At 34.1% G+C, this 25,374-nt stretch overlaps 1 protein-coding gene and 1 long non-coding RNA gene across 5 annotated transcripts; one reads left to right on the plus strand and one right to left on the minus strand.

The window, feature by feature from the left end:
* Nucleotides 1-98: 98 nt before the first annotated feature.
* LOC144844552 (kinesin-like protein KIF9) lies at nt 99-11,612 on the plus strand. 4 transcript variants are annotated; one of them, XM_078701538.1, is made up of 18 exons: nt 99-250; nt 2,316-2,453; nt 3,420-3,585; nt 5,160-5,266; nt 5,542-5,766; nt 6,071-6,247; nt 6,513-6,660; nt 6,949-7,160; nt 7,329-7,580; nt 7,918-8,081; nt 8,301-8,557; nt 8,696-8,818; nt 9,072-9,251; nt 9,648-9,754; nt 10,262-10,366; nt 10,570-11,167; nt 11,202-11,467; nt 11,500-11,612. In XM_078701538.1, the coding sequence occupies exons 2-16, from the start codon at nt 2,358-2,360 to the stop codon at nt 10,687-10,689; spliced, it is 2,439 nt and encodes an 812-aa protein (XP_078557664.1). In that variant the 5' UTR covers nt 99-250; nt 2,316-2,357; the 3' UTR covers nt 10,690-11,167; nt 11,202-11,467; nt 11,500-11,612. The 4 variants fall into 4 exon arrangements, with proteins under 4 accessions (XP_078557664.1, XP_078557638.1, XP_078557656.1 ...); XM_078701512.1 differs by having other exon boundaries at nt 10,570-11,467; XM_078701521.1 differs by lacking the exon at nt 99-250 and adding an exon at nt 629-767 and having other exon boundaries at nt 10,570-11,467.
* Nucleotides 11,613-12,064: 452 nt separating this feature from the next.
* LOC144845205 (uncharacterized) lies at nt 12,065-25,134 on the minus strand. The gene is made up of 3 exons (XR_013612510.1): nt 25,014-25,134; nt 13,591-13,655; nt 12,065-13,025 (listed from the first exon to the last, which is right to left on the minus strand). It is a non-coding gene; the product is annotated as an uncharacterized LOC144845205 (long non-coding RNA).
* Nucleotides 25,135-25,374: the final 240 nt, after the last annotated feature.

The following is a 25,374-nucleotide window of genomic DNA, read 5'->3' on the forward strand; positions in this document are numbered from 1 at the left end:
TTAATAGGTATTGTTTAAATGTGTATATTTTGGTTATAATTTTACATATAATTCCAAATGGTATGCATGACAACCACCGTGTTGCTACAATAAAAATTTGTAGTTGTATTGTTGTTAATTATAAAGCATGAATTTGTAAGTTTGCTTAGTTATTGTAAATTAAATAGTATATCTAAAGGCTTGTGGAGAAAGTGAATGTTAAGTAACTGAAGTTTCGTTTGTAAACGATTACTAGAAAAGTTATAATTTGGTAAGTAAAATTCTGATTGTCTTTGTATTGTAACGACTACAAAAAGATGAAGAAGAGCTGTTGATTGGTGTTGCTGTGTGATGAAGAAGACTATTCATATGACGTGTAGCCCAGGCCCAGCTTTTTTAGGGGGTGCCATGGCACATGTTGATTTTTCATATGACGTGACCCTAACTATTTCGATGCTATACCATTATTATGTCATTTTCTTATGTCAGGTCTGTCTGTAGAGACCTCCTCATCAAGGACCTTTCTAATTAAACTAGGCTAGTATAAGTAGGCCTAGCCTAGGCCCTGGGCTAGGATAATCTTCCAACTAAATTTGATATAAAAACATGTTCCACATTTAATAATAATATTTACGAGTACCATAATCATGAATAAGGGAGGTAGAGCACGTAAAGTTGAAAAGAGACCAAGTGTGACCGAAGAATCCAAATCAGAGGAAGAGTTTCAAATTGAAGATGATAGGGATTCGCTAGCAGATACACCTCTTCCATGTATCGTAAATGATGAGGTATCAATTAAATAATCTAACAGCATTTTATATTCAAATTTTTGTTTATTACATTTATTTTTAATTACGTTTTAATTGCTGAATGCTATCAAGCTTAAATACCGTACATTTAATTGACATTAACATTTAGTTAGCTAGGCAACAATGCATCACCCAGTAGTAGACGATCACTACTTGCACAATAATCCAAATAAAAATATTGTGTAAACTTCATGTAACATTAACAAACATAGGGCCTAGTGTACGGTAAACATGACTTTACTTGACAAACAAATATTGCAATATATGTCCTCCAAAAATATAAAAAATTATGATAAATAAAATCAGACTTTAAATATGCCATTTTGTAGTTTTAATAAAGTAATTTACTTCCATAGAAAAAAAAAATAACTGCAAAAAAAAATTAAATTTGACCAAAAACACATTGACTAAGCCAATTTGATTATTTTTCACTTTAAATACAGTTGTTTTTATTTGTTCGATCCAATTTTTGTTTTAAGTAAATAATTAGTGTATTAATGTGACATTAAAATGGCATAGTGAACAACAAAATGTTTTTAACATTTTGTTCGTAATCGAAAAATTCAATTTTCAAGATGCCAATTAAAAACCTATTGTTGTACAATGTGTTCTACATGAACAACTGGGATACATTATTTCACCATTAATTTAATTTCCCGATTGATCGTAATCAAAACGGTACTGGGTATGGTCTACTAGCTTTTCTGCTCCCAACCAGTACATCCATTCATAGAAGCCTTGATGAAGTAAGCCTACCTGGTGGTAACCATAGAACGGTCCCGAGATAACGACTATACTTCTTAGAAAAGCTAGTAGTAGTAGACCATACCCAGTACCGTTTTGATTACATCAATCAGGAAATTACCTCACAAACCTATTGTTGTACAATGTGTTCTGCAACATGAACAACTGGGATACATTATTGGACATGGAAATGATTGAAGTACTGTAATAGCAGACTTTGTATATTAACCTAATACTGCTGCTTCTGGTAAATTTTAAGTTGCAACAATTTGTACTTGTTGTCAGAACAAGTTTTGATAAAAAATGAACAAGAAAACTGCTGTGTTCTAAGCCTAGTATATTAAACGGTTATACTACTGTAATGTAGGCCCAGTAGGGTGGTATCACCAGGTAGGGAGAACGAAAATGCCTGGTAAGGTTTTATGATACAGTACAATGATGTCAAGTACATGCTTTAGTGATAAATTTAACTTATAAGTATATATATATATAATTTTTTTTCCAGAAACAAGTTAAAAAAATCAGTTAAAACATCATTTATATCACAGAGGGCAGTCTTCAGTTTTGGAATCTGTATTTTGACAGTTTTTTACATTGAAAATTTATAAAATGTACAATTAAATATCACAATAACTTTAAATATAATGTTTAGCATGTACTTAATCATATTTATCATAAAACCCTACCAGGCGGTACTGGGTGAAGATTAGTAATTACCTTACCCTATTATAATGCAATTTTATTTTGTACATTTCCAACAAATTGTATCATTTTTTTCAAAAGGTTGGTTCGGTTCTGAGTTGTTACAGTGGAAGCTTAAGATACATGATGAGTAAGCGGAGTAAAGTACGCGTGTTCGTACGAACACGACCAACATCCAACTTTGCTCACGACATGGTAGATCTTAGAAATGAAGAAAAGGTAAAGTATACTAAGTATAATGTGAATATTTTAGATAAAATGAAAATTATTTGTTCCAGCTGAACCTGAAAATGTAGATAAACCTTTGCAACAACATTGATAATAATCCCACTTATTTTTGGACGGCAGCGAAGCGGATGAAATAAGCTCTTTTTAAAATTTATTTTATGACAAACAATAAGAAATTTAAACATTAATCATTTAACTTAAGTAGTTTTTGTTTCATTTTCAAAATTACAAATATCAGAATATTTATTTAGCTACAATGACAGAATGTAACAGTACTGACGTGTAATTTTGTTATTATCATCATTATCCTGTGTGATTAGATTAGGATGTTGAATTAGTTATTGCTTTTGATAATTTAAAGATATAATTGTTCCTCTTAAAAGTAATTTTTCAACAACATTAAATGTAATGCCATTTAATGTGACATAATAATTCATTTCGACCAAAAATTGAATTGATAAAAATGATTTAAAAATAATCAATCTTCCAATTGACGATTTTTATGAAAGCCCATGGGTTTTTGGTTAAATTCAACTGTTTTTCTTTTTATGAAAGAAATCAAAGGAAGTGAATATAAACTGCAAAATAACCTGTTCAAAGTCTGATTTTATTATTCTTCATTTTTCATGTTCTTGGTAGACAATACCTTCAATGTTTTATTTTATTTAAAATAGTCAAATCTATAAGTTCACATAATTAGATTACCGGATGATACCCCGATCAAAGAAGGAAACTAACAGAAAAGTAAAACGACCCGTAGGAAGACCAAGAAATAACTGGATGAACCAAATAAAGAAAGACTTACAAGGACATGTAGACACTAACACAATAACAAACCATCCTGCCATAAACAGACAAAAATGGAAGCAAATTGTGGAAAGCGTAATATCAGAAGACGAAAAGTTCTCCAATATTGAATAAAAAAGATGTTAATTACAGTATGTGTTAATTTTTCAGGCAGTTGTTATTCATGGTAAACGAGATTCAAACCAAGGAGTTGTTAATAACCAAATAATGGATTGGTCGTTCAAATTGGATGGCATCCTTCACAATGCGTCACAAGAGCAGGTGTACGAGACAGTCGGTAATGAGATGATTACGAATTTGCTCAGTGGCTACAATGGTAAGGAAGCATTTCATTAGGCCATATAAAAAAAAGTGTTAGTTAGTAATAGGATTGTCTGTTGTAAACTCAGTTTGAATTTTTTAATATATGGTATACAAATAATAATAACCCCATGACAGCTAAAATGATATGAAATTGATATTTTTTGTTGTTGTTGGAAGGTAAATATTATTATGTTAGCACTCCTCTGTTTAAAATTTGTACCTGAAGAAATTTTGTCTGTGGAGTAGAAAACAGTTATAAATGGTGCACCGTTCAACAATTCTTAGAAGATGTCAACTGTGAGAAATAAATCTTTGAATATATAATTTTTACCATGCAATAGAACTAAGTAATACTGTGTGGCCGAGCGGTTAAGACAGTGGAAACGTAAGCCTTAGTCATAACATCGGCAAGGGTTCAAGGCTCACTCACTCCATGGTTCTGGCGGTAGAACAAGTCTTCTCAGATAAGGACTATAATAGGTCCAGTCTACACACATTGCTCGTGTGCGCTAGAACCTAGTAGTACATCTTTCGAGACAAGTAGGGGGTTACCCCAGTGTACTAGTTCACACACTGAGCCACTTTCGTAAACAAAGGTAATGGCGCCATAGTTGACTGCCGGTGACACAATGGGACCCTTGGGAGAATAATGTTGTTGAAAAGGTGTAACATCCAAGTCCAAAGCGGTATGATCTCCATGAAATAGCACTATGTCGCATTATATATACCGGACTGCATGCAATACAAAATTATCCAATCAAATGGTAAGAATAAACTTGGGTGTTTAGGGTATAGTAAAATTCTTTCACTATACCAGAGAGTCTGACTATTGTGTGCTGTTCTAATTATTTGCTATGAAATTATTGATTCCATCTCTATATAATCTAATCAATTTCGAAGCTTATTGATAACACATTACAAATATTTACTTTTTACAAAGGAGTGAAAAAACACAAATGAAACAATGAAGGTGTTACAGTTACTTCAAGAACGAATTATTTGCTTCATTTCTTTTCCATTATAAAGAATATTGATGTCAAGCACTAATTGACTTCTAGTGGAAGAAACATATCTCAGATTATTAAGTAGTTAATATTTGAATAACTTAAATTTGCGTTGCCTAACCAACAATCGTGATGTAATTCAACTTTTTTATATCCCAAGTGTATGGACCTGTTGATTTAAAAATAAATTATGTATTATATGTATCATAGTTGTACAATACTTCAATTTTGACAAGATCGATTTGCAAAAATAAAGTTTATAAAGGAAAAATAAAACTCATGAAACAAATTTTTTTGGAATGATATACAGGTACTTACAATAGATGATGTGTTTAGGCACCTACAGTAATCATCACTATCATCGTAATAGCCATTAGGTTATCCACTGCTAGGTTGCCGGTTTTTTTCCCTTATTCCAAATATTTTCCATAGTGCCTTGGAAATTGCTACAGAATGTTTAGTAAATTTGAGAGGCTACTTTTTTGTCTCTTTTTTGTATTTTTATTTTGGCTCTAGGAAAGTAATCTAAAATTAAATCCCTGCAAACCACCATCAATTCATTAACTTTCCAATTTGTCTGTAGGTACCTTGCTTTGTTATGGACAAACTGGTGCTGGAAAAACATTTACAATGACAGGTGCCACAGAGAACTTCAGACATCGTGGCCTGATACCAAGAGCACTGGCACAGGTGAGAATCGGAATATTGCAAAGCTGTGATTATACAGTAAACTATCCCAAAAGTAGACACTATTTCAGGTAGCACAAAATCTTCAGAAAGTTTGGTGTAAAGAATTCTTTTAGTTACGCAGTAAAACAAAAATTGAAATCGTTATTGTTTGAGAAAGTTTCAGAGAATTGTCTTTCAAGAGAGTTTATAGATATGGATATAATATAAATATTTAAAGGCAACGTAGTCTAAGAGATCTTAGAGAAAGTATGCTTGTTTATAAATATATTTTGTAGGTTTATCGTGAAATTGAAGAGCGTCAAGAGAATGCGGTCACCGTCAGAATATCTTATCTTGAAATCTATAATGAGATGATGTTTGATTTACTTTCAACGCTACCAGATGCTATCCAGTATGGGCCACAAATGACCATTACAGAAGATGAGTTTGGAATCAATATCAAAGGTTTGACCCATCATCTTGCCCACAATGAGGAAGAAGCTCTCAATCTCTTATTTGAGGTAAGGATTCTATCATTAGAATGTTTGATGTTCCTAAAAACAACCAAGGCCACATAGACATTAGTCAGTCACATTGACTCCTATTTAAGGGGACATCTTCATCACCCAATAAGTTTCCCTAGGGGTGTCCTCTGTATAAGAGTTGGATGTAGTAGTAAAGCATATATTTTATTTTTTCATTTCACAAGAAAATTTCCCCTTAATAGAAGTATCAGGTGTCTCTAAAAGATGATTCTTCTGTATTAATATTTTTTGTATATGTTGCACAAACAATATTTTATTTAGTGTTGTTCTTGTTTTTCAGGGTGAAACTAATCGGGCAATTGCAGCACACTCACTGAATCAGGCATCCTCACGGTCACATTGTATCTTCACAATTCACATTGAGTCTCGGTCACGTACAGATTCATCAGCTAAGTACATGAAAAGCAAACTTAATCTTGTTGATCTAGCTGGATCTGAGAGACTCAGCAAAACAGGGGTGAGCTAGCAACATTTATGAGTGATGCTTTCGTCTCTCGAAGTTAAAGTTATTGATTGAAATACTTACTACTTTAAAACACCGACTGTTCTAAAGTAAAATTTTAGTCAATTAATCTGCTGCTTTCATCTTGAATCAATGTCGTAAGTTAGGCAAGCGCTCCAATTTAAAAACAAATAGTATAGTAATAATATCCATGCGATACATAATTAACCAATCAATGGCTATTCATTATTAATGTATTCAACATAATTTGTAATTACAGTCTGCAGGCAAGACACAACAAGAAGCCATGTACATCAACAAGTCATTAACATTCCTGGAACAGACAATCATAGCTTTGACAGACAAAAGAAGGGAGCATATTCCATATCGCCAAACTAAATTAACTCATGCTTTGAAGGACTCTATAGGTATGTTGGTGCGGTTGTTATGTTTCGTTGATGAATATACATATTATCTTGATGCACACATATATTAATACGTTTGTAAATGTAAATAGGGAATAACCTGTGACTTGCAGACTACTGGGCTGAATTGCGCACAGGCAGCTGTGGACGACACATACCATAGATATGGTGTGCAATGAGAGGACTATAGATAAAATAGCTTTCTTAATGTTTAAACTCAGTTTCTTTATGTTGTTAAACCAGACTAAATCCAGTTTAGACAAGTTTCTTACTTCCTAAATTGTTTTTCAGGTGGTAACTGCAACACAATAATGATTGCTAATGTGTGGGCAGAGAAAGAGCAGATTGAAGAGACAGTATCAACCTTGCGTTTTGCAACTAGGATGATGTGTGTTGCCAACGAGCCTGCTATTAACGAGTTCTATGACCCTGTTCTCTTGGTTAAGAAGCTTGAGAAGGAGATTAAACATTTGAAGCATGAATTGGCAATGCATGACACACTGGTATGAGTGCCACATTATACAAGATTACTAATACACAAGTTTATGATTATAAAATGAAAGTACTGTAACAGTCAAGACTTTGTCTAAACCTGAACCACTGTACTCATTATGTCAGAGCAATATTAATTCTTATTGAAATAACTTTATCAATACACATATCTTCCACAGGCAAACAGAGGCCAAGTGACTTATGAGCCCTTGTCAGACTCACAGCAGCATGAAATACAGAATCAAGTTCGAAGGTATTTAGATGGGTCCTTAGAAGAGATTGATGTGATCAATATTCGTCAGATTCAAAGTGTGTTTGGAGCATTTAAAACCTTTGTGAACCAGATGGAGTCCGAGGTAGAAGGAAGGCTCAGAGTTAAATACACATTGATTGACAAGACAGATCCCAACTCCATTGCTGCTGCTCAAAAGGTAAAGTTGTATTCCCAATTGCATGCAAAACAAGAACGTAAGTGCACTGCAAGTAATTTGACCATTACAATGTGTTGCATCAGCCTAACTGTTGGTTGTGATTTATCAACTCACTTGCGCTGTGCTTACTTAATTTTGTTGCATCCAAGTGGGATCCAAGCTTACAATTTGAATTCTATGTTTTTTCAATCCATGTTAACTGTACCTCCTGCCAAATATTGTAAAACGTTTATTATACACGCTTATCAGCTTTTCACTTGGGTGTAAATATTCAATAGCCAGTTGTCATATTTGTAGATTGATGCTTTCAATTTAATGATATTTGTCATTCTTATAGGCTGGTGTTGTGTTCGATGAAGAAGGCAATGCAACATATGTAGGTGAACCAGACAATCAGAATTTCGGCATAGGTATTGCCCCCTCACCTACAAAACCAACGCACTCGGCTGTTGTTTCAGCCACAAAGAGAGCAAGAAGCAAGAAGGCAAAAGAAAGAGCTAGGTTAGTATTGTATAAACATATTCAATTACATTCATATAACTGTAGGCCTTTACTGCAACAGCAGCAGTCACAGGTTTGATACTTTGAGTTGTCAAAATCTTAGTTTGGGCAGTCTAAATCCACTATATTTGCCTACCAACTCATTTTAAACTGTATTTGACTGATAATTACTATTAGGGCCTAAAGACCACTTCATGATTGAGTTTTTGCTTTTTCTAGCCCACTGCCCGGCAAAGGTGTAAGTCCGGCCCCCAGTACACAGCAAACAGAGCGATCTACTCCTCCAAGAGTGGCTGTTGATACACGCGACTCAAACACAAGAGTAGACTCCAGCTCAGCAAATGATTCAATGCATCCAGGATCCGAGACAGCTCCACAGCCTAGGCCCAACACACCTCCACCAAGAACTGTGGCTTTTGAAGACTTTAAACAAGAGAAAGGTTCCGAGATAAACAGGATACTTGTGGAAAATAAAGGTATATAGATAAAAAATAGAGAACACATCTTTCCTTGAAGGATACTTCTTAAAAGAGCGGGATGTTTCTGTTATATTACTTGTCTTGTTTTTCTTTGTTTATATATTTTGTATGTCAATTTATTATTCTCTTTATTAGACATTCTTGGTACCAAGAAGAAAGAGTGCCGTGAGCTTGCTAAGATGATAAACCTTACAAAACAAGAAATTGACAACACAAGAATGGCGATTGAGAAAATGAAGACAGATCGAATGGAACAAGGTAAGAAAAAAAAAGTTTCATCGGATTTAAAATTATAGATTGTAAGAAACCCAACTGAAGCGTTATAGTAAAGGTAATTATTATTTCGTGTACGCATATATATACAGCAACAGAATGAAGTTCAATGGACAACCTTAATAAAAGACAATATTGAATCCACTAGAAAGACTGTGCAGATAGAAAATACATGCACGGGTGACCATGCTGCTAGACTTGCAAATGCAAATTGTTAACAAAACATTCTGTTTTAAAGGTGAATTCACACCAGAAAATGGTGAGATGGTAATAAGTGAAGATGAGTTCCAGCTAATCAAAAAGTTAAAAGAGCTGAAGGCATCATATCGCAGTGATTATGAAGAATTACGAAATATTAAATCTGAAGTACAGTATTGCCAGAAATTAGTGGACCAATGCAGGCAAAGATTGATATCAGGTATAATGTATTTCAAGATTTTGTTATAATCCAAATCGATTGGGGCCTAAATTTCGAAAATTGCAATGAAAAACATAGGTTAGGTACTTAATTTTACAATCTTTAGGCCCCTATTTAAAATGCTGCATCCACCACTGCTTCTGACATTTTCTTATTTTAAGGGCGATTGTTTTACAAGGAAGAAAGCTTCCAGGCTTTTCCTTCTGCTAATTTCAAGCTCTGTATCTGCCATGCCATCGTTGGAGATAACAATGAACACAACATTGTTGCTACCATACACAATCATTCATTAAGACAGAATAAATGGCACGATAGTCATGTGGAGACAAATTAACAAATGAGCAAACCAATTGCAGTATGCTGCTAAACTCATAAATTCAACTTTGTTTATTACAGAATTTGATAATTGGTATACTTCAAGTTTTCTATCAAATGGTGAAGAGGTTGTGACAAGTAATCAAGCTGGATTTGGTATTAGACCTGGTACAATCTACAACAATGTGGTAAGACAAAGAGGTGGTCCAAACTTGGATAAATTAAATATTGGAGACTTTAAATAGCATGGCCAAACCATAGATTACACTAACAAAAATATCAGGCATCAGTATTTATAGCAGGGCCATAACCACCAGTACGATTGGTTAAGTTTCAACCTGACTATTTTTAGACAGAGTACTTTGACAACCCTCTGGTCAGCACAGATTGTTCCTTCTATGGCACTATATAGTAATCAATGGGTATGCCAGTTGGTTTCACGATCATGGCATATACTGATGTGCATTATGGAAAATGTGTGACCGACTTTGAAGGTCTGCACGATCCAAATTTAAATGAGTAAATTAAAGGCAGTAACTGTAAACATTGTTTTATATTTACAAAATTACTTCATCTAGACACCCAAAAAAAGTTGTTTGGATCTGACTTACTGTCACAACCTTCCTTATCGAACCAGTAATGCAATTTAAGGTGATCTAGTTTAAATTTTGTGTATAATTATTTCTTATTTGTAGCCTGAAGATGAAGGCGAGAAATTTGACAGATTGCAGAAAGAGTTGTTAATGGAGAATCCAGACTCTGCCCCATATTACAATGCACGAATGAGGACTGTTAGGCGGGTAGGTTTCCAGTTTTGCTATAAACATTACCTTTTTTCCCCATCTATTGGTATCTAGATACGTGTTTGAATTTAATGTTGTCCTAAATTAGTTTATAAATAATGACATTTCAGGATATATATTAGTCCTCCAGTAAGTAAAGGTGAACATTTTTACTCCTGAGTGATTAAGATGTTAAATTTATAATGTTTTATTGTTTACAGCATACATTAGAAGAAGCAATGGACCAAGCACAACCAAAGCAGCATTCAAAAGTGGTGGGAGCACCAACAAGAACTGTACGCAACACACCACCAAACCGAATCACCATGGTACAACATTGATCAGTAGAAAAGAAAAGTGAATTTGATGATTTAATTTCAAAAAATGGGGAATAATTATTTGTAGCAGCTGTAATAAATGTAATATTATTACGAAAATCTTGCAATTTGATTTGTTGTAAATAAATCATGTTGGGGAAAAAAAATAGCAATAGCCTAGCTTTAAAAGGTTTATTTTTATTTCAACATTGATTAAAACAATCTAGACTGTAGGTTGTAAATTTATACAACTGTGAACTCGAACTCGAAACCAGAGTCCCAATACTATTCAGTGAAAGTGCAAAAACATTTTGGCAAGACCAAAGGTGTCTAGTATTGCAAGATTTGATGGTTATACTTCCATGTTTATTTCAGGGAGATATTTTTATGCATTTTTTTAACTACCTACTAAGAAAAAGATATGAATAATATTAATATATAAATAATCTATAGAATAAGCCAAGCAAAGGACTTTGATCCTTGTATAGGCCAACAGGTTTGAGTCACTGTTAAGTCTAGTATCCTTTATTTGCTAGCAATCAGGTCAAGGGTTATAATAAAGAATTGTTAATTGAGTATGATTTCCAACTTCCAAAAGTTATGGAAGTGGTCAGTTGGCGGATTTGAGTAGAAATGAGATTTTTATGTCCACAGAAACATGGGTTGTGCTCCCTATTTTCTCTGTAAACCCCTGTTTCATTGATTCCTAAATTTTGTAGACCCTACATTATTGTTTGGCCCTGATCAGCACCCAACACAGACAGGAGCCCAATAATCAGCTCAAGATGAGCTTAAAATGTAGGTTAAAATAAACAATAGATTGTGGTACAATAGATTACTAAAATTAATTTTTAAATAGCCTTACTGATTTTGTACGATGTATATTGTATTGTATTTGTGTTAATAACATTTCCTTAATGTTTTAAAGCAGGCTTCCCTAAAGGTAATGTGTTTAAATTTGTATAAACACAATAATTATCCCAACCAAAGTTTTATACACAAAGTAAAAGTAAACTAATGTTTTGTTTGTAAATATGTATACTAAAGTATTTGTAAATATTTCTTTATAGTATATATGTAAATGAAAACTTCCTTTCTGATTGCAATTTTGTCAAAATAAATGTAATAAATTCATTAGATTGTAAATAATTTGGGAAATTTGGTAATAAAAAAATTCTGAATTCAAATATTATTGATGTTGTATGTAGTGAACTATTGTGTTTCTTCAGATCAATTATAAAACCAACAGACCAATTCCATAAAATAGAGTATGGTAAACAATTTTAATTCTATGTATATTGCATATAATTGTTGGTCTTTACTAAGCTGTTTCCACGATTTACCGATTTAAGTTAGTTTAGCCTGAATGCATTCAATTGGCAAAAAAACAACAACACTGATATAAACATAATATGTGTAGCGCTTGTCCTATGACAACTTCTTTTATTTACTTTGTGCGTAGTTACATTTTACAAATTTATTAAACCTTTAAGAATTATGGGATGTAACTCTGACACTTATTTGAGTTATATAACAGGCATATCAGAGGGTTGGAGCACTTGATACACATAAGTGACATGTGTAGATTACTTGCATTATTTATTTTTCTGTTCCCTTTCAAGTGGTCTATTACAACCATGGATTATGCTCATAAATAACCGCAACCTGAATATTGAAGACAATAATAAAATAAAAGTTTATCAGAAAAGTGTATCCAAACATTGTGTAAACCATTTCAATTCATTACATCACAAACATTACCAGACTGAGCAGCATTATAGTATCATACCATTTCAATACAAGACTTCAGGCCACAAAATTGTGCTTTATCAGGCCTTGAAAATTTTAGGTGTGCTACAAATCACCCATCAGCATATTCAGTGGTGCTGTATGTGTGCTGTTTCTATCATGGTGTGTAGAAGTTTACCACATTTTTTCTGTAAGGAGAACGCACTCCTCAAGGGCATTTCGCATGTCTCAAAAGACGTAGCCTGCTTTATATTATATTTATATTATTAATTCAGTCAGTTCATATTATTTTTTTTAGAATGAACTGGCAAAAATAAATTATTTTCTTTTATTTAATTTCGAAATACACTCTAAGAATATATATTATACAGTAGATAATTTAAATACAGTAGGCCTATTGTTGATAGTAGTGAAGGTAAAATCTTTATAGGTCATGGCAGAAGGCAGTTTTCCATCATTTTGCATCTCCAATCTGATTAGGGCCAACATTTGCCTTCACACTGTCAATATGTTCTATATGTTCCTGTATCCATTCATTCATTTTATCTGCACCATGCTCGGATTCTAACTCCTTCCTTTGTTTTTCATTTCTTTCTACCTCGGAATTCATTCTGCAAATGGAAATGAAAAATAAATTCTCAATTAAATAATGTTTCAATTGTAAACAAAATAATTAAACATCATGTACTGTAGGGAGATCATTGTGGAGACAGAATCACTAAATAATTAGGGTTAGGGTATTATTTTATCATGATCTACAGTGGCTTTTTACGAACCAACATATCATTATATGGGAGAATAAGATATTCATAAAATGGTAATGTATTGTAGTATCGACCGTAAAGGGGGTGGCCAATGAATGAATGGCCCGAACCTACCAACCGTCTGCAGGCGCTTGGAGCAGACCAGAAATCGGGGCAGTTAGCCACAGAGTTTGCCATGGTTAGAAGGATATAATACGGCTATTAGCAGTAGAATATTGATTACCAGAGGATTATATATATTGAATTGGATTTGCCCCAAGTGGGAAGAAGTTCTCAGATAGGTGAGTATATCTGGTGCACTTTTATAAACGGGGTGAATACAATAGTATTGAAAAAGATGTGTCTCGGCATTTATTAATTTTAAATAAAAGCACGCTGTTTGTGTTTGAATCTTTCAGTTGCTGATGGTTACCTTTTGCTTTCATTCATGGCTCTTTCAAAGAATTGTGATGACTTATGGGGTGCAACATCACTAAACTGGAATAAATAAAAATGGAAGTAAATTTAATTTAATTCATAATTAAATCATATTCATTGTGTTCAGTGTAAACATTTTTAATTTATCACAACCACAAACATGTAAACATTTTATGACACAAAACTGTAGGCATAGGCTAGTCTGTAGGATGTTAAATATGTAATGAAAAACTTGATGCCTACCTAGCTAGGCCTGCATGAAACAGGCCTAAATATCAATCGGCCATCTTCCACCGGGATCCAGTCAAGTCGCCCCATCGCAAAGTCGCCCCATACAAAGTCGGCCAATACAAAGTCGGCCAATACAAAGTCGCCCCATCGCAAAGTCGTCCCAAAACAAAGTCGCCTCATCGCAAAGTCGCCTCATCGCAAAGTCACCCCATCGCAAAGTCGACCCAACGCAAAGTCGACCCAACGCCAAGTCGACCCATCGCAAAGTCGGCCACGGTTTTATTTCGGTATGGCGCCGCGCCGCTAGTAGTAGTACGCTGTTTTAATCATATCGGTTGCGTTTGATATCGATCGCGTTTACTTTGGTCGCGCTAAATGTCGTATTCATTAAAATGTTTTTCCTGTATACATAATGTGTGTTTTAATTTTTATTTTACAGGTTTTAATGGAGTAATGTGCTTTTTGAAAATCATTAAAAAAATAGTTCCTAGTTTGAAAGTTCTAAAAAGATTATCCCTGATTTATAGTTTCGAAATAATATGATTTTGAAATTAGTTACCATGAGAGCCACAATTACGAATCTTTCTTACAAGTGGATACCAGCTCATTTTCTAGGATAATATAATAAATGTATAAATGTGTATAGTAGGCCTTCGTATAGATTAGTTAAAACAAACAGCGTTTTAAGACAATGAGTGTTATAGGCTACTTATTGATCATTTTGCATTTATTGACAAGTTATATGTCTATTGTTATTTAATTTTATTATGACTTTTCAAAATGAAGAAATAAAAAATACTAAAAAAAAGGATTTCATCGCCGATATATATATTTAGTAAGATTAAAACGCTACATTTTGACCATGGAAAAACCATCGTACAGTATCGTGTGCGTGTTTTTTAAAAAGGGAATCCCTGACGGTCAGCAGAAAGACGTAGCAGCTGTGAGAAAACAGCTGCCAGAAGGCGCAACTCCGATTGGTTTCAGATTGTGAGTCGCCTTTTAATCAACAGCACAATGATCATTTTACTGAAGAAATTCCTTTCAACCCTTTTGGTTATAGAACATTATAATTATCATACCTAATAAATATCCTCATATCGGGTGTTTCTTTAATTTTAAATTAAACAAGACAGTGAAGAGGCACGGAATAATAAGTACACCGACGTACGACGAATACACACACGCACGTCATCATTTACGACATATAGTGGTGATATGATGCAATTTTATAATGGATAATATTAGGATTGCCTTTCCAGGCTTATAATCAAATGTTCATTGTAATACTAATAGTAAACTAAATGTTTATAAATAAATTGTTTTACGTAATTTATATAAAATAAAAGACACAGACGTAGCCTACGTTCCATATAAATATTTCCCATTTAAATAGTTATGACATTATGCCGAATAATACTATAATCTTAAACTATGTTTACAAATTGTCATTTTTTAAGGCACACATCTTTCTCATCATAGATCTGTAAAATAAAAAAAATTCAATTATTAGGCCTAATATAATAATAATAATTATTCATCGACCAAAGTAAATATAATCTACATAGTAACATCATTTTGTCGCGATTTCGAACGCGACCGATATCATCGTAAAAGTCGGAGTGATTCTGGCGGGGTTTCCCCTTCTTCAGATGGTGCGTTGTAGTGCGACAACGGCGGAGTAATTACGGGGGTTTCCCTCTCTGGTGAGCTGGCGCGTTACCGCCGCGGAGTGATTAGTCGGGGGCTTCCTCTCTGTTGGGAGCGTGCCGATCGTGTGACCTGAGACTACAAATGGCGGGACTTCCCCTTTTATGCCTACACGTTCCGTGTTATTTTGTGTATCATTGCGACATTTTACACACTTGTAAACTATTTTAACGTTTTGGGGCGACTTTGCGATGGGGCAACTTTGCGATGGGGCGACTTTGCGATGGGGCGATTTTGTGATGGGGCGACTGTGTCGGGGCGACTTTGTTTTGGGGCGACTTTGCGATGGGGCGACTTTGGGATCAGGTGCCGTTTTCGGCCACCTTGACTTGTATGGACTATAGAAGATGGGAAAATAGGGGTGTCCCATTTATTAATTGAGTGTGCTACTGCTAATGTGTTAAAATACTGCTGATTTTGTTCTTTTGTTTAGTGCATTATGTTTCAGCAACAAAGGGAAAACAACTACGCCCTACACACTGCAGAAATTATTGCAGTTTTAAAGTTAATATATAATATAATTATGGCTCTTTATTTCTATATAATTTTTTAGGTATCCTTCCCTAATATGGATATTAGGTGGATTCCCTAAGGTGGATATTGAATAATTTTTAACAAATTAATAGATACAGAAAGTATATAAAGAAATTAGTTGTTATTCCAGTTACAAATAAAAAATATAATTTATTTAACGATAACAGTAGCACATTTAATAAAGATGACAGTAGTACATTTAATAAGTTCTATCACATACTGATTATTAAAACAAATAAACATTATAATTTATGTCAATGAATCTGTACCATTTTGTTACCAGCAAACGCAGAACGTTTGTTAAATGTAATCGAAACGTTTGAAATTGCGTGTTTAGGTTTGTTTTTTCTAAAACGTTTTAAACACGTTTTTAAACATTTCTGTGTAGAAATACTGTACATGTTCTTTGAACAATTTTTCCATCAAAACGTTATAATAACGAATGCAAAATGGAGCTGATAATGTCGCCATGACAAGGATGATTGGTGTCTTCCCATATAGCATGAAATATATAGCATCGGCAAACCGTTCGCTGTAGAACGAGTCAAGCAAACCAATTACTTTCCCCGCTCTATACCCCCTCTATATATAAACTAAATACTACAGTATAATCAGAATTTTGTTACATTCTAATCAGCCCAATCTCTATCATCGGTAGATAAATCATATTTTTTATTTAAAAAAAAAAATCTTTATCCCCTTACATGCCCTTAATGATAATTCCCAGCTCAACATACAATATCCCCAAATAGAACATCACTGATTAGTAAAAACATTCTATAGTACTGTACAAATATCCTGCTTTACCTAAACAAACAAAGTTTCCTCAAGCATATATGGTCAACATGTCCACCCATTTAAGATTTAGTCAAACACTACTCCCAGATACTTATTAATATTATTGTTAACAATCTCTACTTCCTTTCCTTTAATGTATACCAGGTCCATACTGTCAGACCAATTATGTTTTCGAAAATCAATCCGTATTTCTTTTGTTTTATTCATGTTTAGTTCAAGAAAATTGTTGCCACAGTAATCGGTAAATCGAATAATCTCAGAAAGGTACAGAGAAGAATCGTTATAAGTCCAACTATAGCCGAGTCTTCGGAAAACAAAAATACATATAATTATATCGTCAATGAATCTGTTACCATTTTGTTTCTGTATCTACAATCGTTTCATTTATTTACATTTAACATTAAATGTATCAGGTGACTCAGTAAAACAAACATACATATAACTAGATTTGAACTCGTCACTTTGATGAGTTTGGGTTATCCGCGCAAACGCAACATGCACATACTTTAAACTATATGAACTTCGACAATTATTACAGTGCTGAATTGTACCTATGTTGTAGCATACAGCATATTACAGTATACACTGTATGTTATATACAGTGTAGAAGCATAGACAAATCCAATTATTAACACGATGACGTCATCAAATTGACATATACAGATAACAATTTTAGATGATAATTATCTAAATAATTAGATTAATACAAATTTGAAGAATTTTGGGCACGTAAAAGAGAGATGCGCTCTCGTTTACACGCAATGAACTTTTATGCAAGAGATGAAAATATGACTTCAACTAACCATATGATGACGTCACAACATCTGATTGGCAAAATATTCACATGAATTCGTATCTAAAATCCAATAGCTTCCAGAAAACGTTTTAATCATGATTATCACTTTTTATTCTGACGAGCTATAACAGATTGAAATTTACTGTAAAGATGAAAATAGGTGACCCAGGTTATTTACATTTTTAGACATGATGACGTCATAAAAATTAAAATATTTTTAACTCATGCGAAAGATAGTTGATTGACCTATTAAAATATCTGAGGAAATTGAATACGTATAAGCAAGATGCGCTCTCTTTAAGGTGAATAGCAATAACGAAAGAGTAAAAAATCCTATATTTTACATTCGTGTGGCCATACGATGACGTCAGTCATAACATCCAAGGGGAAAAAATAAAAAAAAATTGGGGGTCATGGATGATCATGAGGAGCTATAATAGATTAAAAATAGGCATAATTTTGACAATTAAATTAAATCAACGTGTTCGTATGACGTCATTTTAATTTGAAATGATGTCAATCTTTTTTAAAATGACTAGGAAAGGCTATAAGATCATAATTCAAGAGAAAAACACATGATTTTCATGCTCCGTGTGCACCTTACACGTAAAATTTTTCGCGCGCGTGGGAATTTTTGACCTGCTCAAAATGTCATGATCAGCGTAGAAAGTTGATTAGAAATTAATTTTGCGCATTTTGACATTTTAAATGCGCGTGCGCGCGTAACTTCTTGTGAAACATGCCATTTTTAATCCATAGAAAGTTTTCCCTTGATATGACACTTTGTGAAAATGTCAATACAAAATGACTTTTGGTTTATAATCTATGATCAATCATTGAAATTCATAAAAACGCGCGTAACTTACGCTGCGCGACTCTAACGTCATATAACAAAATTTCTTGCACATCTACAGCTACAGGTCACTCTTATGACAAAGTTATACAATCTTATGTTGACCAGAATTAGAGATACGCTGCCAACAAAATTTCGGGAAATGCGCGTGCGCGCGTAACTTCTTGTGAAACATGCCATTTTTAATCCATAGAAAGTTTGCCCTTGATATGACACTTTGTGAAAATGTCAATACAAAATGACAATTCTGATTATACTGTAGTATTTAGTTTAGTTTACTGTATATATAGTATATAACATGCCTTAATAAAAAGTTCATGCTTGCTAGTTTTTGTTCTGTATTGTTCCTTGTAGTTTGTACTGTTAGTATAGGGTGTCAATAGACACCCTTCTCTACATAAAACATAATACACTGAGTGTATTACACCACACCCCTATCATAATGGTATAGGCCTAGTCCATACAAACAAGTCAAGGTGGCCGAAAACAGCACCTGATCCCGACATTGTAAGGGGCGACTTGACTAGCATCCCTTCCACCCACAAATGGCCGCCGTGCGGACGGCAGTAACTCAGTAGTCGTCATATTTCCAGCCGGCCAGTCAGGGCTAGACTAGGCCTAGAGCCTAGCTAGGCCTCCAAGTAGGCCTAAGAAGGCCTAGGCCTAGCTAGGCTAGTACTACGAATACAGGTCAACCCGTACCCATGCCAACTCGTACCCACCAACCCGTACCCAAATATTGGCTTACTCGTACCCAAAATTTTGGCTGACCCGTACCCATCATTGGCTGACCCGTACCCATCATTGGCTGGCCCGTACCCAAGTTTAATGCTATTTAAAGTACTTGCTTGATACTTGCTTGATGTTATGGGTCGGTTAGAAAGCTAATAGCTTATATGACCCTTCCTGTCTTCTTTTGACCAAAATATAGGTACATAGGGCTCCGGGTGTACACATAATGTTCCAAAATGTTTATAAATGTGAAAAAGTAAACTTGCAGTCAAGAGACTTCCAATGATCATTGAGGAGTGACTTGAATATTGCGTTGTCTATTTTTTGACACACTACAAATGCGTTTTTTTTAATATAAAAGAGGAATCCCCAGTCAGCAAAACCACGTAGCTGCATGTTATAGAAGAAAATCTGCCAAAATGTTTAATTGCCTTACAGTACGTGTATATGATCATTTCACTGAATTATTAATAAATAAAATATATGGAAAACGATCATACGTCATTGCTGAGTCGTCTCTTTGACGCCCTATAAATGCATGTTTTTTTATAATAAAAGGTTAATTCCGGTCAGCAAAAACACGTAACACGAAATCTACGAGTAATTCTACCCCATAGCCATGCAGGCCTTACAGTACGTGTATAATTATGATCCCCGATATGATCATTTCACTGAATTATTAATAAATACAATATATGAAAAACGTTAACTTAACAAAAACTAACAAAAACATTAACTTATTTGCATGTGAAAAGCTAGCGATAAGCGAAGAAACTAGGAATTTATACGTAGAAAAACTGAAAGAATGCATAGATGTTGTTGTGAAACCGGATCAGCCAACCGTTACATGGCAGGAATTGAAAAGCGTCGTGAAGGAAGCTGCAAAACATACAATTAGTCATAAAACGTTACACGGTGAACAAAAGCACCAAATTTGGCATGAGGCTTCTTTTAGGCGTACTAATTGATTTTTGCCTAGGAGCCACCCGATCAGCTTCCGATTTTCCAAGATGACGGCCAAAATCCAAAATGGCTGCCAGTAAATTGGTATATCATATATCTCTGGCTGTAAAAGTTAAAAATAGACAAATAATGTACTGAATCGAGAATTTCTGAGGTCAGTAAAACCGATTCAGGAAATATTATATAAAGTGAGTTCCAAGATGGCGCCCAAAAATAAAAATGGTAGCCATTGAAATTGAAATACATATAATCGTATACAAAGTCACAAATAGCCCATTCCTAATGTATTTTAGTCTGCAAATCAGAAGGAAAGTGCAAGCATTGCATTTTATGAATTTTTTAACCATGCTAGTTATAAAAACCGATGTTATCAAATTTCTAAAGTTTTTCCTTGACCTTTGACCTCAATTTGAATATTTTAATCCAATTGAAAACAAAATAACCATATCTCCGCAACGCTTACATTAAATTAAATAATTTTAGTGTCAAATTATTTGGAAGATGCATATTAATATTCGCCCTAATGGAAAAATTTGTCAAAAAATGACCGGAAGTATGATTTTTGGTATTTTTGACCTTTGACCTACATGTCATATAACTTGGTAACTAACAGTTGGACAAACTTTAAATAGGTCTCAAATTAATCAGAAGATGGATGTTTCTATTCAGTCTAATACAAACTTTTCCAAGAAAATCACCCAGATTCTTGTTATTGACCTTTGACCTGTACTGGTAGTACACATTTCTATATCTCGAAAACTAGTGGTCGTAAAAGTTTTTTTATGAGAAATTGTTAGAAAAATATATATGTATATGTTTTAAAATATAACAGTTTATTTGAAAATGTAAAAGAATCCTATTTATGATAACTAAATTTGCAATTTGTTAACATCCAATAGTATTTGTTATGTATTAAAATGTGTTATATTTGCTGATTTTAGGCACTTAACGTAAATTTATCTGAACTATGGATATTTAATGTAAAATTTGTTTTCTTTAATATAAAGAAAATGTAATTATCTATCAAATAAGACCATTTAAAAATATTCTGACAAAAACTTAGTTACAGGTAAAAAAGTGTACTTTTACTTATGTGAACAGCGCCCTCAATCTTTATTTTCCCAAAAATACCACATTTTATGTGGGTTTCAGAAACTGAACTGGTTATAACTTTTTTTATAGATTTTTTTTACAGTTACTTGTAATTTACATACCACCTCTACCATTTACTACAGCTACTTCTCTTACATATTACGTCTGCCGTCCACAGATACTGTATGTGATTTCCTAGTTTACTGGCAGCCATTTTGGATTTTTCCACCATCTTTGCAACGAGTGACCTATATTATGTACCATGTCTAAAATATGTTTCAATGACCATGATTAGGCCTACTCCATGTTTTCCAACTTCGTTTGATACCTATATGCGATTTCTGCAACCAGAATGATATTCCAGTTTAGGCTACTGGCAGCCATGTTGGATTTTGGCCACCATCTTAACAACAAATGACCCATGTCATGCAACATGTCTAAAATATGTTTCAATGACCATGAATACTTATGTTTTGATAGTTCATTTGCCTATATGTGACTTCTGCAACAAATGAAATGTGATTTTCCAATTTATTGGCGGCCATTTTGGATTTTGGCCGCCATTTTGAAAAATAAATTACGACCAGAGTGGCTCCTAGGCATAAATCAATTGGTAGGTCCCAACGAAGCTCCATGCCAAATTTGACGCTTTTGTCCACCGTGTAACGATTTCCTCATTTTTTGTTGTTAAGCCACCTGACTAAATAGGACCAAAACAAAAGGTCGGCTACAACAAAAGGACATACGATGACACAACCCAACGCCTATCAACGCAGCAAAAAGAACTTAGACTACAAATAGCTAACTGCAAGTCGGAAATCGAACGTACATCATTAAAGCAAAAAAGAAACAAAATCATGCATGACATTCAAAAAAGAGTAATTGAAACACGCAACAAAGAACTTGATCAGAAAAGTTTGGATATCGACAAAGCGATAGGGGGCGCCCAAATGTTTAAAGCAGTGAAAGATCTTAATAGAAAACCATTCGAAAATCCAAAAGTGTTTGATGCTAACAACAAGTTTATTGCCTCACCAAATGGAATAGCGAAAGTAATTGGCAATCACTTCGAAAATAAATTTTACGACGGAAGCAAACGAAATATAGATTCATTTGAGGGAAATCCTAGGCCATTAAATAAAGAAATTAGTGAAGAGGAAGTAACCAAGAGTCTTAAACGCCTAAACAACAGTCGAGCAACAGGTGAGGATGGTATCCCAGGAGAACTACTAAAATACGGTTCCACTGTTCTAGCTCCAATGATTTCAGACATTTTAAATCAAATATTTACAAAACATGAATTCGTGGATATTAATAAAGGAACACTCATAGCACTACCAAAACCGGGTAAGGAAAAGGGTCCAACTAAGAATTTACGACCTGTTATTCTACTTAACACCATACGCAAGTGCCTATCGCTTATAACACTGGATAGAATTACATCGAAAGTAGACGCATTCTTACCACAAAGCCAAAGTGGGTTTCGCAAAGGCAGAAGCACAAGTGATATTGTTTTTACACATCGATGGCTTATAGCTAAAGCACAAAAAGAAAAAATAAATATTTACATAACCGGTATAGATATGTTAAGCGCGTTTGACACCGTGGATAGAAACAAACTCCTCAACATACTCAAACATATTATAGACGAGGATGAACTTAGGATCGTTAGATTTCTGCTAAGTGAAACCGGACTAAATCTAAGAATAAAAGGTGCAAAAGAACAGCCAATATTCCAAACCAACATCGGCACCCCTCAAGGAGATAGCTTAAGCCCGGTCTTATTCACTGTTTACCTTGAGTCTGCGCTACGAGGAATCAGAACACTTATCCAAACAGAAATACCTCAAGAAATATCATATGCTGATGATGTAGATTTTTTGAGTCTAAACAGCAAGCATAATGTAAATGAATTAGAACGCCATCTATCAACTTTCAACTTAAATGTAAATAAAGAAAAAACAGAACACACTATCGTAAGACGAGAAAAAGAGGACATACAAGAACAATGGAGAAACACGAAAAAAGTAGGATCGCTCCTTGGGGACAGACAAGACATAATTAGAAGAAAACAACTAGCGCGTGTAGCAATGACCAAATTAAACTCGATGTGGCTTCGAAAAGATAAAATCAAATTAAAAATACGTATCAAGCTGTACAACTCACTAGTTAAAAGTATATTACTCTACAACTCTGAAACATGGGGACTCACAAAAGAAGAAGCACATAAACTCGACACATTTCACAGACAGCAACTTCGCAAAATCATAGGTATCAGGTTCCCAGACAGGATATCGAACATAAATTTATACAGAAGGACAGGAACAAAACCGATTTCATTAGAAATAGTCGACGCAAGATGGAGACTATTGGGTCACATACTTAGACAAGACCCATGTACACCAGCCAACACAGCAATAAGCTATTATTTCAGCAACACTACCAATATAAAATTTCGAGGTAGACCGAGAACCACCCTACCAATAACTCTCAGCAACGACCTACTCACCCTTTATAAGCATAATACAGACATTAAGTATCCCGGACAATTGAAAACCAAGAAAGACATGAAACAACTTAAAGAACTAGCCAATGAAAGATCAGACTGGAAGAAACTAGTAAAAGAGATTTACGGAGCAGCCCAAGCGGAAATGTCGGCAGACTTTTCAGCGGAAAGGCAGTAATAATAATAATAATATATGAAAAACGATCATACGACTGAGTCGTCTCTTTGACGCCCTATAAATGCGTAATAAATAATTAATCCCGGTCAACAAAAACACGTAACACGAAATCTACGAGAGTAATTCAACCCCATAGCCCTGTGGGCTTTTTGCTTAAAACAGGGCGTTGTTAATTCAACCAATTTTAAATTACCAATACAATAGAAATAATAATTACTTGATCGAATCTAATCAGGGAAGATAATTAGGTGATAAAAATTGATAAGTATAAAAATTATACGTTGTTGGTAGGCCTACTTTACCTGGGCTTAATTGAGAATTGTAATACTATACAACAGTTAAAATATTTTTTTAATTAATTAATTAATTAATGTTCTCTTACGTAAATAAAAAAGACACATCAAACATACGTTTATAAAACTATAATACTATTAAATAAATGTTAACAAATATATGCCTAATTAAACGAAGTTTACAATCAAATCAATGGTCATTTTTATTAGCACACATTTCACTGAGACCTGTAAAATAAAAAAACAATTTAAATATAAAAATATTCATACGGCAAAAGCATACCACTAGTTTTGCCAATCAAATCATTACAAGTAATTATTCAAATTGGGTACGAGTAGGCCAAATAATGGGTACGAGTAAGCCAAAAATGGGTACGGGTAAGCCAAATAATGGGTACGAGTAAGCCAAATATTTAAGTACGAGTTGGCATGGGTACGGGTTGGTTTGGGTACGGGTTAGCCAAAGTGGGTACGAGTTGACCAATTATTTGGGTACGGGTTAGCCAAGTTGGGTACGAGTTGGCATGGGTACGGGTTGGTTTGGGTACGGGTTGACCAGCACCCAGTACTACTAGTGGGAATCCCTACTAGGCTAGCTAGTTATAGTAGGACTAGGCTAGTAGGGTAGTACTAGCTAGTACTCCTAGTAGGCCAAGACTAGGCCTATATCAAGCATACTCGATGCCTACTATTACTGATTTGGTGTGTTAAATATAGTTTATAGTGTCCCACCTGTTGTTGATTATTAAAATGCATTGTTATAAAATCACCAATATCAGTCTTTTTATCATCAGCGTCCATGACGACGACGGAAAAAAACACAGCAGCAGTACGTCGTGTGTGACGTGTACGTACGACGTACGTATGTACAGTAAATTTAATCACATTTGAAGTGAGCCCTCTATAGTTGTATCTTTAAAAAACTTTTTCGAAGTTTATGAACAAACTTTTTTTTAACACTAAGAATTTGGTTTTAAAAATATAATTAAGTGGATAAATAGTTACTATTATTTATTTCGGTAATTTATTTTTAAATTGTTACCATGTTGTAAAAATTAAATCATTTTCGTCGTTTTTCATATCCGAGAAGTCG

This window comes from Antedon bifida, chromosome 1, assembly GCF_963402885.1.
Source record: "Antedon bifida chromosome 1, ecAntBifi1.1, whole genome shotgun sequence".
In the NCBI taxonomy this organism is placed as follows: domain Eukaryota; kingdom Metazoa; phylum Echinodermata; class Crinoidea; order Comatulida; family Antedonidae; genus Antedon; species Antedon bifida.